An 18,828-nucleotide genomic window follows, 5' to 3' on the forward strand; every position below is an offset into this window, starting at 1 on the left:
CTTGTATTGAATTGCTAAATATTTGGCATCGTGGTGGAATCAATGGTCAAACCAAATGATTTGTGTATAATTCTCAAATACAGTTTTCTATCTCTATTGTATTTGTGTAGGCATCACATTTTATTCTATTGTAAAAGAAATAATTTGAGTATTTTTCATTGATGATTGCTGTTTGGCTTGTAATGCTGCTTTAATCTTGGAGGTGCTCACCTGTCCATTATTATACGAAAGTTGTAGTGAGATGTGTTTTGCCGTAAACTTCAGGTGGAGCCTAACTGAGACATGTTAAGGAAGGCAAACACAATGTTAGCCTTCATTCAAGAGAACTAGAATATAAAAGCAAGGATGTAATTCTGAGGCTTTGTAAGGTGTTGGTCAGACTACATTTGGAGTATTGTGAGCAGCTTTGGGCCCCATATCTAAGGAAGGATGTGCTGGCGTTGGAGAGAGTCCAGAGGAGGTTTACCAAGAATGGTCCTGGGGATGAAAGAGTTAACATATGAGGAGCATTTGATGGGTCTGGGCTTGTACTGGCTGGAGTTTAGAAGGATGAGGGGGGAATCTCATTGAAACCTATTACATATTGAAAGGCCTGGATAGAGTGGACGTGGAGAGGATATTTCCAGTAGTGGGAGAGTCTAGGACCAGAGGGCACAGCCTCTGAATAAAAAGATGTCCCTTTAGAACAGATGAGGAATTTCTTTAGCCAGAGAGTGGTGAATCTGGAAATTACCACTAATGGCTGTGAAGGCCAAGTCATTGGGTATATTTAAAGCGGAGGTTGATAGGTTCTTGATTAGTAAGGGTGGGTGTCAAAGGTTACAGGGAGAAGGCAGGAGAGTGGGGTTGAGAGGGAATAATAAATCAGCTGTGATTGAATGGCAGGGCAGACTTGATGGGCTGAATAGCCTAATTCTGCTCATGCCTTCTGGTCTTGTCTGGATTTTCTATGTGACATTACAGCTGTATGATTGCAGACAGTGGCATTTATATGATTAGCATTCACCATAGATTTGACAGATTTCAGGACATTGAATTAACTACTTGATGGAATTATGATGTCTTGAGTGTAAGAATTGACTAAACTGTATCTGGATGGAAAATAGAACACCTGTGCAGGGGAATTGTTGCTGATGGTGACAAGCTAAAGGGTTTAGTGATTTTACTTTTTCATTTAAATTCTGTTGTGCGTTTACTTCTCTATAGTTCTGAAGTCTACAGATTAAACTTGGAGCAAGGACGGTTCTTAAATTCCCTACAGACAGATGCTTCGTAAGTATTTTAATTAGGACATATTGTGTTAAAGAATGTGAACTGTCTGTTTGACTTGGGCTATGGTTTGGCTTGTAATGCTGCTTTAATCTTGGAGATGTTCATCTGTCTATTATACAAAAATTGTAGTGAGATGTGTTTTGCCATAAACTTCAGGTAGAGCCTAACTGAGACATGTTAGGGAAGGCAAATACAATGTTAGCATTCATTCAAGAGAACTAGAATATAAAAGCAAGGACGTGAACTGGGCTGTAAGAAAAGGCAAAGATAGTGGCTAGTGGACCATAAGTAGACTTTCAAGAAAGGAGGAAGTAGCTGATTTAAGGAGCTTAATGCAGAATATAAGGTGATAATTTTGCAGTCACTGCTGTTTAGAAATGGGGTTGATGTGAGGTTCAAAATACAGATTATAGGGCTGGATGAGCAAGAATGCACCTGTTGTGAAGGCTGCACAGGATGAAACTATCAAGAGATTCGTAGAGCACTCTGAAATCCATGAATTATAGATTAAGAAAGTTGCACTCTGGAGAGTACCAAAGTTGACACTGGAGTAATTGGCTGGAGAGTTTAAATATGTGGGTATGTGTAAGAAGGGCCATGGTACAGACATAGCAGTATGTAGTGATGGGTCACATATTTGGTTTAAAATTCAGCTTTGTTTTGAGACCATGGAGGTTTCAATGTAGATGTGTTTATTTTATGTCTACCACTGGGAGGAGCTATTGGCCCATTAAAATGGGGATATCTTAACTGCAAAATTCCATGACAAGTGAAACCTATAACTAATATTGAGACGAAGCCAAGAGGTGAACATTGACTATAGAATTAAATGATTTGCATTGTTTTAATTTCTTTGCTTCACTAAGATATTGGGACTTCATAGGCAAAAATGCCTTTTCAAAACTCTTGCATTCTTAAGATTGGTTTGCAATTATAGAAGGGACAGGTTAGCATTTTAGAAGGAAAACCAGAACAGTCATTAGAAGGTGAAAGGACAGCCGTGTGTTTTCTAATGCATTTATAAAGTGAAGATGCTAGTAAGCTTTGAGTGAGAAGATGGGCACAGCTTGAAGTTGGAGTTGAAAAGAAAATGAGTGATAAAAATCAAACTGGATATGTGCCCTGTGTAATTTTGATAACTTTCTTGTATCTGAGATTTTGATAACTGTTTTTGTCTATTTTGCCTATTTTGATGTGATTATATTATGTATGTTTTTTTAGCAAGATGTCATTTAAAAATTAATGTCAACTATCTTATATTCTCAGCCAGAACAATGTTTGTGATATTAACCCTGCACACTACCTGTTTGCTGCTGGGTCAACTGAGGTAATACAAACCACTGATTTTTCTTGTTGGTATGTAGTTGGATGCCTAATACTATATGTGATGGCTATACTTAAATTATTGAGTAGCCACTGTATAAGATCATTTGACCTTCAGAATAAAGAAATATTATCTGCCTAAAGTGGCCAGTTCTTTCTCTCCCACCACATTACTCCCTACCTACCAAAGTTGCATTTATCTTTTTCTAGCTAAAGGAGCAGACTCTTGGCATTTGCCCAGTCAGTCCCTCAATTTATCAATGAAATTATCTTTCATTCCTCTAAACTCTTGAGTGTAGATCAAACTTGATCTTTTTCTTAAATCAAGTCCAGCACCCCAGGAATTAGTCTTATGAATTTTGCGCACCCTGGGGCTGACTCCAATGCAAATATATCTGTATATCTCTCTGCAGGTACAGAAATCTAAACTGCACATCATATTCCAAGTAAGATCTTGCTAAACTCTGTAAAGTTGCAGCAAGACTTATTTCTGTACTTCAATCTTACTGTGAATGATGAGGCATGATTTGCTGCCTAGTTGATTGCTACAACAGCATATTTTTAATATCATATGAACCAGGACACCAGAGTTTCTCTCCATATCGGCAGTTAATCATTTTCCTCTTTTTCTTCTTACCATTGGGTATAACCACACATACTTGCATAGTATACTAAATCTGCCAACATTTTACCCACTTGCTTAATCTACCCAGGCATTTTAAAGACTTTTAACAACATCACAGCTTGCGCTTCCATATCATTTGTTTAATAAATAGCTGGTATTTTATCTGTTGTTAATACAAATGTGAAGAATGGGGTGTAGTGCTGATCTCCACAGCACCTCTCTGATTTCAGTGTGAAAATGGCCTGTGAATTTGTGATTCCTACTATTTTCTGTCCTTTTGACCAATCCTCATTCCATGTTAATGTTACTTCCAGCCCAGGAATCTTTATGTAGCAACTTTTTGTGTGGAATCTTACCTTCTGCGGATCCAAACGTGCAATATACACTATTTCTTCTTGCCTGCACTAATTTTTATCCTCAGGAAAAAAAATTACAATAAGATTAAGGAGATTCAACAAAGGAAAAACTTTTTTTTAAGCATCCTGTTACTATGTCCTCCGTGATTGATTTCATGACTGTTGTTTACTGGTCCAATAGTTCACTGTTTTCTCTTTCACTCTTTCCTTAAATACTAATTTTGGAAGGTCATTGCAAGTGCATCCACTATCTCTACATTCACCTTTTTAGAATCCTGAATAGTAGGCTATTGAGTTCAGTGTATTGGTTTATTATTGTCATTTGTACTGAGGTATAGTGGAAAAACTTGTCTTGCATACCATTCATACAGATTAATTCATTACACAGTGCATTAAAGTAGTACAGGGTAAAAACAACAGAATACAGAGTAAAGTATCACCACTACAGAGGAAGTGTGGTGCAGGCAGACAATAAGGTGCAAGGTCATAAGGTAGATTGAGGTCAAGAGTCCATCTTATCATACAAAGGAACTGTTCAATAGTCTTATAACAGCAGGATAGAAGCTGTCCTTGAGACTGGTGGTATGTGCCCTTGGGATCCTATATCATCTGCCTCATGGGAGAGGAGAAGAGAGAATGTCCTGGGTGGGTGGGGTCTTTGATTATACTGGCTGCTTCACCAAAGCAGTGAGAAATATAGACAGAGTCCATGGAGGAGAGGCTGGTTGGTGATGTGCTGGGCTGTGTCCACAACTCTCTGCAGTTTTTTTTGCAGTCCTGGGCAGAGCAGTTGCCATAACAAGGCATGATGCATCCAGATAGGATGCTTTCTGTAGTGCATCAACAAAAGTTGGTGAGTATCAAAAGGGGCATGCTAAATTTCTTTAGCCTCTACTGAGGAAGTAAAGGTGCTGGTGAGCTTTCTTGGTTGTGGCATCTACGTGGTTGAACCAGCACAGGCTATTGGTGATGTTCTCGACCTCGGGACCATTGATGTAGATGGGTGCATGTGCACTGCCCCATTTTCCTGAAGTCAATAAGCAACTCTTGCTGACATTGAGGGAAAAGTTAGTCCAACTCATCGTTGTTTGAGATAGGGACCCACTACAGTGTATCATCTGCAAACTTGTAGATGCAGTTAAAGCAGAATCTAGCCATGCAGTCATGAGTGTATAGGGATTAGAGTAGGGGGCTGAGGATGCAGCCTTGCATGGCACCAGTGTTGTGAATAATCATGCTGGAGGTGTTGCTGTCTGTCCTTGCTGGTTGTGGTCTGTTGGTCAGAAAGTCAAGGATCCAGTTGTGGAGGGAGGTGTTGAGTCCCAGCTCTAAGTTTGCAGATGAGTTTGCTTGGAATTGTAGTATTGAAGGCAGAGCTGTAGTCAATAAACAATAGTCTAACGCAGATGTCTTTGCTGTCCAGATTTTCCAGAACTGAGGCTAGGCCCAGGGAGATGGCATCCACCGTAGACCTGTTTCAGCAGTAGGTGAATTGCAGTGGGTTGAGGTTTTCCGGGAGACTGGAACTGATGTGTAGCATGACCAGCCTCGAAGCACTTCATGATGGTGGATGTCAGAGCCACTGGTTGGTAGTCATTAAGGCATGTTACCTTGTTTTTCTTGGGTACTGGGATGATAGTGGTCGTCTTAAAACAGGTGGGAACCTCAGATTGAAGCAGGCAGAGGTTAAATATGTCTGCAAATACCCCTGCCAGCTGATGATCACAATATCTGAGGACACGGTCAGGGACACCATCCAGGCCAGATGCTTTCTGCAGGTTCAGTCTCAAGAAGACTGATCTTGCGTCCTCAGTGGTGACTATGGGTTCAGGTGCATTGGAGGCTGTCAGGGTAGGTGGTGATAAATCGATCCCCTTCTGTTCAAAACACGCATAGAATGCGTTAAGCTCATCGGGAAGGGATGTGCTGTTAGTGACATTTCCTGACTTTGTTTTTTAGCCCATTTATAGCATGTAAGCCCTACCACACTGGCTGGTCTAGGACTCAATTTTGGATTGGTATTCTCCCTTGGCATCTCTGATAACTTTACGGAGGTCATATCTTGATTTCTTGTAAAAGTCAGGGAAACCTGATTTGAATGCTGCAGTCCTTTACTTCAGCAGGCAGTGGATTTCCTGGTTCATCCATGGTTTCTGGTTTGGGAATACCTGTATTGTCCTCTTTGGTACACAGTCCTCAACACATTTGCTGATAAAGTCTGTGATGGTGGTGACGTATTCATCTAGGCTGGCAGCCGAGTCTTTGAACATAGACCAGTCCACTGACTCAAAGCAGTTGTGTAGAAGCTCGTCTATTTCCTCAGACCAGCACTGACTGTCTGTACTGGATCCTCCTGTTTCAGCTTCTGTTTGTATGCAGGGAGAAGGAGCACAGCCTGATGGTCTGATTTACCAAAGTGAAGGCAGAGGGTGGCTCAGAAGGCATGGTTGTATAGCAAAGATCAAGGGTGTTTGGGGCCCCTGGTGAGACAGGAGACGTGCTGGTAGTATTTTAGTAACTCATTCTTGAGGTTGACCTGGTTGAAGTCACTTGCAATGATGAAGAGGGCCTCAGGGTATCCTGCTTCAAGGCTGTTGACCAGAGTATAGTTCATTGAGTGCAAGCTTCATGTCTGTCTGGGGTGGGATGTAGACTGCCATTAGGATAGCTGATGAGAACTCCCGTGGCAGGTAGTATGGGCAACACTTCACCATTAGATATTCCAGGGTGGGTGAGCAGGAGCTTACCAGGACTGTTATGTCTGAGCACTGCAAGTTATTGATTAAGAAGCAGACCCCTCTGTCTCTCATTGCCTGAGGGCGCTGTATAGTCCATTTGGTGGATTGAGAAGCCCTCAAGTTTTATAGCACAGTCAGGTGAAGCAGGTGAAAGCCACGTTTTGCTGAGACACAGCAGTCCTTCTGTTCTCTTTGGTAGATCAGTCTTGCCCTTAGTTCATCAACTGTCCTCAGTGGCCTGGGCATTAACTCATAGTATACTGGGGAGGGGTGTCTTGTACCCATGCTGTTTCAGATTCTCTGCAGCCCAGCCCTCTTACCATGCTTCTGAGGTAAGTGGCTGCGACTCATTGGTTCTGAAAGTCCTAGAGTGAAGCCACGTGGTAAGTGATTGCTTAAGGACAGACCTGGAGTGGATTTACCTGGACTGGAAGGTAAGTAACTGTTTGAGAACAGACTTGGAAGACCTGGAATGGATTCAACTGAAGGTCCTGAAGAGGAGTGGTCTGCCCCAGCAGGTAAGTGGGGGTGTTGGCACTCGGCCCTAGGTGCTCTGTATCTGAAGGGGCCTTGGTCTTGGGGCCCTGCATTGTGTCGGAACTCGGGCTCCACGTCAGGTTGGGTCTTGGGACTCAGCCCTCATTGGTTGGGCCTCTGGATAAGTCGGGACACCAGGGTCGGTGTCAGGCACTCCCACTGGCTGGGTCTTCACTCTAAATCCCCAGGTCTCTGTGTCAGGTGCTCCAGTGAGGTCCAGGAGTCTGGTCTCGGTGGTGGGGGCTCTGTGGGGTCTGCTCTTCACCCTGCACAGGTTTCCACATGGACTGGCCTGTCCCAGGCCTCACTGGTCATTTCCATCTGGGTCTGGGAGTCTGGTTAGTTGATCAGTCATCCCTGGAGGTCGGAAGATCACCAGTCCTGTAAGAAGATTTAAAAAGACATCATTAGTAATTCTTAAAGACACAAAATTTAAATGAGTAGAATGATTATAGGAGAAGTAATGAGTAGATCTGCAGAGAGCAGCTTGCAACAAGTCGCTACACTCTGGCGCCATCTTGCCATTGTTCTGGTTTTATTCCCCTAGCAGTTTCTGTAGTGGCATTAAATATTCACTTTCATCAGTTCCATTTACTTTTGGATTAAGTCCATCATCCCAGGAATTAATTTTAGGAATCTAGACTGCTTTTGGGTTGATTCCAAAGCAAAGTTATCCTCCCAGTAGGTACAGAAAATTAGACAACATGCTAGTCATTTATTGTATCATATATAATAAGCCATTTATTTCTAATTTTGTTAATAAAAGCCTTTGCTGAAGTTGGAATTGGCTCAAAAGACTTGTTGGAGCCAAGTATTTCAACCCTAGGATTTTGCTGCAATTGTTCCTTTAGGCAGTCTGTTGGTCTAACTATATTGAGAAGCTTCATCAGTGACCTTCTCATGTACAAACCCCTCCTCTCACCAAATCAAAGACTCTGTAAATGGGGATGCTTGCTGATGATTGCACAGTGAGTTGGATTCCTTGGGTAATGAAACAGTAAGTGGTCACGGCATTCAGACCTGGGATATAACTGGCAAGTAAAATTTGTGCCATTTGTGAGATGAATATTGCTGTGTGTAATTAAAAAGGAATCAAAATAGCACATGAAGACCACTGTGATCCATAGCAGCCGTATGAGCAGCAAATGGATACAGCTCATAGCTTCAGTTCAAAATCATTAAGCTAGAGTCTAATCTTCATGTGTTCCAAGGCATCAGGAAGGGAGAAAGTTTACTGAACACTTTGTTTAATCCTAGTCACAGTTTCTGACACCAGATTGCAAACCAATTCTAAGGTACTTGACCCAAGATGTGTGACTGCCCCCATAAACAGATGTAGGGAATCCAGAAGATGACATTAAAGGAGCCTCTACTTGCATGTCCAAAGTGTCTGGTTCTTGTAGCCAGCGTGGATGAGAGGAAGGTGTCTAGGAAGAATGAGCAAACTGACCATGACATTTAAGACAGTAGAGCTTTATTAAATAGTAGTGTAATGGGAGATTATAGTTGAGGAATGATTACTGTTCTTTGTAGCCGTGAACACGAATCCCAAAATTTGTTGCTTTCTTAGGACTAGAATTTTTGGGTCTGATGTGTAACTTTAAGTGGAAGCCTATCTTGTTCTGACTATTTGTCTGTACCAATCACTTAAATTGGTGTTGATGAAATTTCAATGAGCATGACTTAAAGCACTTGTCTCAATATAATCAAATTTGCTGATCTGGATTGCTGATTTTAAAAATAGCAACTCCTGGTAAACCCTAATGCTTTTCAAAAATATTTGGAGTTATACTTGTGAACGTGCATATAAATTAGGACCAGGAGTAGGCAACCTAACCCCTTGAGCAATGTCCTCCATTCAGTAAAATATGGCTGACCTGATTTATAACCTCTGCTTTGCTTTCTGACCACGCACAGTAACCTCTCACTCTCATCATGAATTTATCTACCACTGACTTAATTTCATTGAGTCTGCTTCTATTGATCATTGAGGAAGAGCATTCCAAATACTCATTTTCTATCAGAAGGTCATATTTTGTTTGATCTCTGTATTAAATGGGCAGCTCCTTATTCACTGAGATCCCTGAGTGTTGAAGTTGATCAGATGGCTGATGGATTTTGATTCATGGATGCCTTTAGCAGTTTAAAACTGCTCAATCTTTGTCAAGTACACAAATTGAAAATATTCTGTTCAGAGCAATATTACAATCTAAAAATTTTCATAGTTAATGAACTTTGAAGTTGGGTGAAAAGAATGCTGTGAATTAATTAGACTTGTAAAATGTTGCTATTGAATAAATATTTAACTTTTTGCATGTTATTGTCAACTTTAGGGTAAGGTAGAATGCTGGGATCCACGAACAAGAAATCGAGTGGGAATGCTTGACTGTGCCCTAAGCAGTGTGACAGCTGATACAGAGTAAGAAATATAACATAATGCATCTATTGTATATAAAAAAAAATGAATTCTCTTAAGGTATGAAGACAATATGAAGGTGCTATTGTGTAAAATGCAAAGCACCTAAGTTTTATAAGGGTGACGGCTACCTCCTTTACAGTAAAAAAAAAAGTTTGCTTTTCAGCTGATTTAGCTTATTGTGCAACAATGAACCAGTCAGCCAAAAAACAAGAACAGGAGGGTTCATGCAATCGAAGGGGGAAAACAGGTAGCAGAATACTATCACTTGGAAAAAGTCCTAGGTGAACTCATAACTGGAATGTCTTCCTCATCCTCTTAACCTCTCCTTCAACTATTTTCTCCCATTTTTTTTTTTGTTTCCCCACTGGATCCAGTTATCCCATTTGCTAATTTTGTTGACCTGAACCCATTGCTTGGTCCTGACTTTATATTGCAAAAAATGGAGGTTAACCAATATTAACTTTATTATTGCATTCTGAAATCTTAACTGATTTTAAGATGCAGACCCAAGGTAGAGGATGCAAAAAAAAATAAACTGCAGGAAGAACTCGGCAAGTCAACAGTGTCTGTGGAGGCAAATGGATGGTTGACATTTTGGGACAGATCATAAAGGGAAGATGGTGAATATATAAAAGTGAGGGGTGGGTGGAACCAGATAAGGGAGGGATGATGGGCAGATGGATGCTGTTCTTCTAGTCTGTGTTTGTCCTTGCTGTGGCAGTGGAGAAGGCTGAGGACAGATGGGTTGTTATGAGCAGGGAAAGTGAAATTGCATGCAAGTGGAAGCTTAGGTTGACTGCTGCAGATGGATTGCAGGTGCTCTTTTATTCCCTTAAAGGACAAAATGGAACAGTACAGCACAGGAATAGACCCCTTGATTCATGATGCCAATTTAAGCTAATTCCATCTGCCTGCACATGGTCTATATCCCTCCATCTGCTGTCCATTCATGTGGTCTGTACCTCTCATAATTTTATAATTCCATAGGTTCTCTCTCACCCTCTGCTCCAGAGAAAATAGTCCAAGTTTGTTCAGCCTTGGAAATAAATGCAACTTAATCCAACAGCCTTTCTTTGCTCCCTGTTATGCTGCTGCTTATGTTGTCCCTGCTGCCTGTTTTGTCTACTGAATTGTTTGTGTTACCACTCTTGGGGAGTAATGGAATTGCACCCCAAGATCAATGCTCCCAAGGGTCCTACCATTTACTGTATACTTTCCTCTTGCATTTGACCTCCAAAAGTGCAACACCTCATTTTTACCAGATTAAACTGTCTGGCATTTTTCTGCTCATATTTCCAACTAATTTGTATCCTTTGACATCTTCCTCATTATCCATACCTCCTGCCAATTTTCATGTCATCTGAAAACTTGCTTATCAGCCCACCTGATTTTTTTTTTGTTTTGTCCAGATCATTCATATATATATATATCTCAAAAAAGGGTCCCAGCATTGATCCCTGTGGAACACCACTGGTTACAGACCTCCAGTCAGAATAACATTCCTCCACTACTACCTTCTATGGTTAAGCTGAGGGACCTTGTCGAAAGCTTTAAAGTCCATGTAGACAACATCTGTTGCCCCACTGCCCTTCTCAATCATCTTAATCACCTTCAAAAAAAAACATTTGTTTGTGAGACATGACTCCCACACACAAAGCCATGCTGACTGTCCCTAATAAATCTATGCTTTTCCAGATGTGAATAAACTTTATCTCTAAGAAGCTTCAATAATTTCTCTGCCACTGATGCAAGTCTCGCCAGCTTATTTCCTAGTTTGTCCCTATTGCCCTTTTTTTTGAAACAAAAGAACAATGTTGGCTATTCTCTAGTCCTTTGGAAACTCCTGTGGCTAAAGAGGGTATAAAAATCTCTGTCGAGGCCTCAGCAATCTACTCTCTTGCCTCTCTCAATAACCTGGGATAGATCCCATCAAGCTCTGGGGATGTATCCATCTTGATGTTCTTCAAAAGACCCAACACTACCACTACCTTTATCAATGTGCTCTAGAATATGAGCATGCTCCTCCCTGATCTGACTGTCATCCATGTCCTTCTCCTTAATGCATACTGATGTGAAGTATTCATTCAGAATCTTGCCCACTTCCTCTGGCTCCAGGAATAAATTCTCTCCTTTTGTCTTTGAGGTCCCATCCATTCCTAAGCTACCATCTTGGTTTGTAATGCATGTCTAAAATGCCTTGGGATTCTCCTTAATCCTACTTACCAGGGTCAGTTCATGGTCCCTTTTAGCCTTCCTGATTCTTTCCTGTTTGCATTGTATTCCTCAGGCCATGTCTGATTTTCTGCTTGCTAAATCTTGTATATGTTTTCTTTTTCTTTCTGACTAAATTTGCAACATCTCACATCTTCCAAGGTTCCCAAACTTTTATGCTATCTTTGTCTGTCCTTCTCATAAGAACATGTTGGACCTGAATTCTGATCATCTGGCCTTTAAACAACTCCCACATGTCAGATTTGGACCTGCCAAATAACAGCCACTCACAATCTGCTCTCTCCCCAGTTCTTTCCTAATAATGTTGTAATTAGCCTTCCTTCTCTTCACCACCACCTTTTCCCCCACCCCCAATTCAGCACTTTCCCAGCATTCAGTTTTATCCTTATCCATAACTGAAAACTTGGAATTATGATCACTATTCCATAAGTTCTCCCACCGAAGCTCTGATCACCTGGAAAGGCTCATTTCCCAATGCTAGGTCTAGTATGGCTCCTTCCTTGGTTGTCAAGAAACCCTCCTGCAAGCACCCAACAAATTCTGCCCCATCTAAGCCACTGGCACTAAGGAAGTCCCAGTCAATATTGGGGAAATTAAAGTTGCCCAATGCAATAACCCTGTTGCTTTGACATCTTTCCATAATCTGCCTACATATGTTTCTCTGTCTGCTGCTGGCTATTGGAAGGCCTATTGTATAAACTCTTCTTAATGATTGCACCTTCCTTATTCCTGAGCTCTATGCCTATTTCCTCACTAGATGAGTCCTCCAGGATGTCCTCTAAGTGCAGCTGTTACATAGTCTCTGATCAATAGTGCAACTCCCCCTGCCTTTTTTTAAAATATTCTTCTCTGTCAGAAATATCTGAACTTCAGAATGTTGAGTTGTCAGTCCTGCAGTTTGCTCAACAGTCTCTCTAATATCCACAGAATTGTAGTTCCATGCAAAAATCCAGGCTCCAAGTTCATTGGCTTTATCCATAAGACCCCTTGTATTTGGAAATAAATACACTTAAGCCCATCAGTCCTTCCATGTCTATTAATCTGGCTCTGCCTGCCTATTCAGGCTTGGCCTAACCTCCACCTTCTCTTCAATCCCTTCATTTGCTGACCACCTGCTCTGGTTCCCAAACCCTGCCATGCTAGTTTAAACCTTCCCAGGTAGCAAGCACTAGCAAACCTTCTGTGAGGATATTGGTGCCCCTAAGTAATGCTAAATGGAGTCTTAACTGTAATGGGGTGGTTGGTGTCCTGACTTTTGACTAGTTAGTTTTAGTTTCTCTTCCCCCACTGCCCACACCCTCCCCCAAGCAGATGCTGCTCAACCTGCTGAATTCCTCCAGCAGATTGTTTGTTGCTCCATCAGCTGTCTCTTGTCTCTATAATAAGGCTCTTGTTCTTTGTGTATTTTGGGCTATTATCTAGTCCATATAAAATAGTTCATCCTTCAGTATGAGAACCTAAATGACATGGTCACTTTTTTCAATAATAATTCCAGAATTGTAAATTTAGGATGGGTCAGTTAGCTCCAAACTTGGGAATAAGCCTACTGAGTCTAGTTGTTAATGAAAATGACAGAGTAGGAATTGAGACTGGAGCACTCAATCACCTATTATACCATGGTTTGATTTAGTCCTTCAAATGGTTGAACATTCTTAGAATGTTTGAGGCAGAAAATGTAGATTAACTTTCCACATAGGAGAAACTTGGCAAATAAAAGTTGACTTTTTAATCCAAATAATGCATATACTGTTCTGTTTCTTACTGTGCTTTTAATTATAGGATTGATGGCTTGCCCTCTATTTCTGCTTTGAAGTTCAAAGGAGCATTACAAATGGTGGTTGGTACCACCACGGGTCAGGTGTGTATCAGTGTTTTCAGAATAAGTCTTTCCTGCCGAGTTTACTCATTAGATGCTTTTTTTAAATAATAAGTTATGGACTTATCATGGTGCAGCATGTACAATTTCATTCTGAGAGATTGGTTCCTATATTTTTTTTGTAAATTATTTACTTATAGCCACAGAAAGAGGCCATTCAGCTGATTTGGTTCCATGCCATTCTGGCAGAGCAACACCATTAGTCCCATTCCCTTCTCCTATTTCTCCTTTTGCCCTACAACTTATTCCTTCTCTCATGCCTATGAACTCCCCCCTAGTTCTTTTTGCCACTAAGAAGCAATTTACAATAGCCAATTAACCCACCGCATCTTTAGGACAAGGAAGGAAACTCAAGCACCTGGCAGAAACCTCCGTGGTCATGTGAAAACTCCACACAGATGGCACCTGATGTCAGGAACATGCCTAGATCCCTGGAGCTGTGAGGTGGCAACAGCACTAACTGCTGCACCTGTCGCATCCAATTGTTTTCAATTGAATTCATTGTCATTTTTTCTCTTGAATGAATTTCATGATAAAAATTCCAAGATTATCTGACTTTATCTTGGTGTGAATCTTCTAATAGATGAGAAGGCATGTGCTCCATTGCAATGTACAAACTAAACTGGGCCTGTGATATTTGGAAATCTACTTGGGCTGGGCCAGAAGTTTAACTCAGTCCATTGCCCCTAACAGTTTTCAGTGAAAACAACCCCACCCCAAGATGATCAGAGAGGGGCTTGATTGTCAGATCACTTTAACAGATACCTGCCATTGATCAAGCTCATTTCTTAGACATTTGCCATTGAGCTGTGTTATAAATATTGAGAGATTATCCTCACTATAACCTTGGCATAATGGTTGAGAGTAGTGCATTTAAAATTCTATACGTGGATTTTTGAAAGACATTTGGAAAAAATTCAGTGTGATGGACACTGGAGAAATAGTCTTTAGGTTTCAAAAGAAAGTGGAAAGTTAAATTCAAATGGCAGAAAGCAAATTAATGATGTTTTAATGTTCGAGAGTTTGTTTTGGGTGGGTTATGTAGGCCTTGGTGGAGAAACCTAAAATTGTACATGCTGATGTTTTTATGACTCAAATCTGAGAGCCATGATTAGGAAGATTGCAGATGTAGTGTTTGGCTGGTGTAGTGTTGAAGAAAGCCAAGAGCTAGAAGAGGATAAATGTGGAGAATAAAATGAGAGTGCGTTTGGATGCTTGAAGGTTGGCATGGGACTCTGGGCCAAAGGGCCTGTTTTTGTGCTGTATGCCTCTATGAATCTGACTGAGAATTTGATTTAGCTATTGACCAGAAACAGTCTGGATATAATATTGTGACCACAAGAGCAGATCAAAGACTAGGAATCTTGCACTGAGTTGTGCATTTTCTGACATCACTGTTTGAAACAAGATGGAGTACTTGCCAATTGTCAGGATGAGTGCAATTGCAGCAGAACTTAAGAAATGCAGTACCGACCAGGACAAGGCAGACCATCCAGCAGCTAAGCAACAACTCTGTCCATCACTGGCCCACTATTGTAGTGTTCATCATCTACGTAATGCACAGTAGTTACTCACTTTAGGTTGCTCCAATGGTACCTGCCAAATCTGTGACCTCTACCACAAAAAAGGTCTGGAGAGCAGGTACATGGGAACACCACCATTGCAAGTTCCCCTCGGGTTGCACACTGTCCTAACCATAACATTTATCACCTTCCTTTGTTGGTTCTAAGTCCTAGACCTCCCTACCCAACAGTATTTTGGGAGTAGTTTTACCAGATAGTAAAACTAATTGTAATTCAAGATGGTAAGTCATCATTGTCGTCTGGAGGGCATATAGGTAAAGGCCTTTCCAACAATTTCGGCATCTTGAAAAATCAATCAAAAGAGAATTGGCTGATCAGAAAAGTGACAAAAAGGATGAGGGTATCCAAAAAGCAATCTTTAAGTTTATGAAAGATTTTCACTCTGTGGATACACAGAATGTTTGCAAGCAACAATCTAAGATGGTTACCAAGGGAAAGTGGAAGAAACTTTTTCTGACCAAAGGAGAGTTCCACGGCACCATTATTGCCCAGATTTGTTGAGATGCATGGTATAAGTAGATTTAAGAGGAGACTGGACAAGCAAACAAGGGATTAGAGAGTAATGCTGGTTTGAAAGAGCCTCAAGTGGAGCATAAATGCCTTCATGGATTGGTTGAACTAAATGGCCTGTTCCTGTACTATATATCCTATACAGATCTATGCAATTATAACAAAAATGAATCCAATGTTCTTGACTCTTCATGGCACCAGCATCATGAGGTCCCATTCTATGTAGCTTGTGGTTGCTTACCCACTTGCCTGTAATTAGAATGTCTTAAATGTGAACTTGATTTGCATTTTAGAGTAATGTAATGCAGTTGATTATTCAACTATTAATCAAAGTCCACATGTCCCTTTTTAATATTCATTAAAAGGTTTTGTTATATGATCTTCGTTCAAGTCGTCCACTGATCGTCAAGGACCATCACTATGGGCTACCAATTAAATCGGTTGAGTTCCAGGATCAGTTGGATTTGGTCATTTCAGCTGATTCCAGAATTGTAAAAATGTGGAACCAGAATACAGTAAGTAACTAATTTTCTGAATATAAAAGATGTGGTGTTGCCTCCACTAACACAGATACCCATTTTAGGTAGTATCTCAATCTACTTTTACTGGCCAGAAATATCTTGGTTACAGCTTTTTATGTTGCAAGTGTATGACCTGTTCAGTATCTGAGGAACCTTAAGCCAGAAATTTAAGTTGCAGTTGTGATTTTTAACAGCTAATGCCACTTACATTGTTATTAGTGCTTTGACAAATATCTACGTGGGCTTAAAAACCTCAATTGCAAAACATGATGTCTTCAAATTCGTAAAGGTTTTGGTTTATAGTAGATAGAAACATCTTTTAATGGAATTGTTGAAACTTAAGATCATTCTGCTCAACCCATTACCTTGTACTAATACCATATCTGAATTGAGTAATCTAACCTTGGGCTTTTGGGCAATTTTGAAAACCTGTCTAAATTTTAAATTGAAGTGTCCATCACATTGTGAGTTTCAGTGTGTAGATATTCAAATCACTGGAGGAGGCTATTCAGCTGCTCATCTTGCCTTTCCGGCTCCTTTTAATCCCTTTTTCACCCTGCTCTAAAACTTGGAAATTATTTTTGTTCAAGTACCCATCCAATTCATTTTTTTTGTTTGAAAGCCCTGACCTTTTTCCACCATCTTTTTTGCAAGCATTGTATTGCAGGTCATGACCTTTCACTCCCTGTTTTAAGGTTTTTTCCTCTCATTCCACCTGTACCTGTAGCCCACCACTTCAAATTTCTCACCATGGTCCTTAAACCATTTGTTACTCTGCTTAAGCCCATGACCCTGTATAACCCTGTTGAATTTCTTGTTGGCATCATTTCCAAAAAGAATAACCACATCCTCTTTAGTCTTTCCTGTAGTTGATGTCTTCATATCTGAACTTGTTGCATCCTTCCTGAGGTGCACTGACCAGAATTATAACAGTAATTTGGTTGCAGTCTAACCAATGTCTAAGATTTGCGTAACTTCCTGTGCTTTTGAACTCTCGTGCATGAATCTCGTACTTTACTAATCCTTCTTTCCACGTATCCAGCCACTTTTAAAGATTTGTACATGTATGCACCCAGATCCTTCTGTTCCTGCATAAGCTATAAAACTGTAATTTAGCCTACATTATCTCTACAGGTTGTTTTTACCAGATATTTCACTTCACACTTCACTGTATTAGGCATCATCTGCCCATTATGCTATTATTATTCTCACTGAACAGTACTAAAACTAGAGTTGTGGCATCAGAAATCTCAATTTTGCACAATGCTGGTACTTTGCTTAGTGCTCAACATGTTGCCTGGAACATGAGTACTAATGGAATCAGTGTTCAAAGGGTCATTAAAGCATTGTTTATAGCAATCTATACCATTGCACAAATCCAGCAATTAACCCACAACTCGGTGCAGGGAGCTGCCTGTGAGAATGGTGTTGGATGGAATGGGGCAAGTGGGATAGGGCTTAAGGGAAAACTGGCACAGTGAATGTGGGCCATTGTTGGGAACTGGCAACACCTACTTGTGTGTTTTTTGGACTGCTGTGCACTATTTCTATTAAATTTAATGTCTTGCTGTCATTCTGCTTATTGCCCAAATTACTGTATCATGCCCTGCATTTCTCAAATATTCATCCCTTCACCTCAACCTTGAACTTTACATTTATAGCCTGTCCATCACTCTGTAAGAACAGTAGAAAATAGCAGACTGCCTGAACCACCATTCAATATGATCTCTTGGGGGGGGAGGAAGCTAGTTAGCAAGTTCACAGGGAGGCTGGTTCTAACCCAGTTTAAGCAAAGCCTATCCTATGCAACAGCTCCCTCTTTCTCCAATGCTGGTACCAATGCCTCAGAATTTGAAACCCCTGTCTTCCATGCCTTTGGTCCTTTGCCAATTTATATGTGGCTTGGGTAATATTCCAATGTTATTACCTGCATGAGTCTCAGGAAAACTTTACTCCAGCTGCTTTTAACACTTTACAGAAGGCAGAGAAAGATGGTTATTAATTTCATTAATTGTTCTTTATTTCTCCCTTGCATCTCAAATATCCTTCATTGATAAATTGTGAACTGTGGATGCCAGGGGCAAATCAGCCATGATCATCTTGAATGACTGGGCTGGCTTGAGGGGCCAGGTGGCCTACTCCTCCAATTTTCGTATGTTCTTGGAAGTAATAGGCTATAAACCCAAGGTAAAAGCAAGTTTCAGATGAAGAGATGCTTACATATTTAAAGAGAAAATTGCAAGGCATGATGTAGTGATTTGGGTAATAAGCAGAATGGCAGCAAGGGACAGTAAGCTGAAGTGCAAGATGAAATAAAATCGAGAGAAACTATATTTAAAGATTAAAATGGTTTTATCTGAGTGCACAAATCATTTGTATCATGATAGAATTAAAGGCAGAAATGGAGGTAACTGGGTTTAATAAAGTAACCATTACAAAAAACATGGTTGTGAGTTGACAAAGCTGGGAACTTAATGTTCCAAGATACTTTCTTTTGAAAGACCCCAATAATAAAGGTTGATTAAAAACAAACTATTATGCTGGCACTCAAAGCATTCCCATCAGTCTCATTCTGACACTTTTTTCCCTGTAATCTATTCTTTCCACCTATCCATCAGTTCCATCCCACTCCCCACTGGTTCTCCTGCTACCTACTTGCATTAGTGGCAAGTTTCAGTAGCCAATTAACCTACCAGTGCATCTTTGGAATGTGGGAGGAAACCAGAGCATGTAGTCATTGGGAGAACATGCAGACTTGGCATGATAGCATAGAGGTCAGGATCAGGTCACTGGAGCTGCATGGCAGCAGCACCAACTACTATGCCACCCCAGGAAG

The 18,828-nt window shown here is 40.7% G+C and overlaps 1 protein-coding gene across 1 annotated transcript in view; it reads left to right on the forward strand.

Moving 5' to 3' along the window:
- nol10 (nucleolar protein 10) overlaps positions 1-18,828 on the forward strand; it is a 94,759-nt gene that overhangs the window by 38,479 nt on the left and 37,452 nt on the right. The window contains exons 7-11 of the mRNA XM_052025308.1: positions 1,207-1,272; positions 2,539-2,599; positions 9,185-9,270; positions 13,282-13,360; positions 15,837-15,986. Coding sequence (XP_051881268.1) covers positions 1,207-1,272; positions 2,539-2,599; positions 9,185-9,270; positions 13,282-13,360; positions 15,837-15,986 — 442 coding nt within the window. The remainder of the gene's footprint in view (positions 1-1,206; positions 1,273-2,538; positions 2,600-9,184; positions 9,271-13,281; positions 13,361-15,836; positions 15,987-18,828) is intronic.

Source organism: Pristis pectinata, chromosome 10 (genome assembly GCF_009764475.1).
Source record: "Pristis pectinata isolate sPriPec2 chromosome 10, sPriPec2.1.pri, whole genome shotgun sequence".
In the NCBI taxonomy this organism is placed as follows: Eukaryota; Metazoa; Chordata; class Chondrichthyes; order Rhinopristiformes; family Pristidae; genus Pristis; species Pristis pectinata.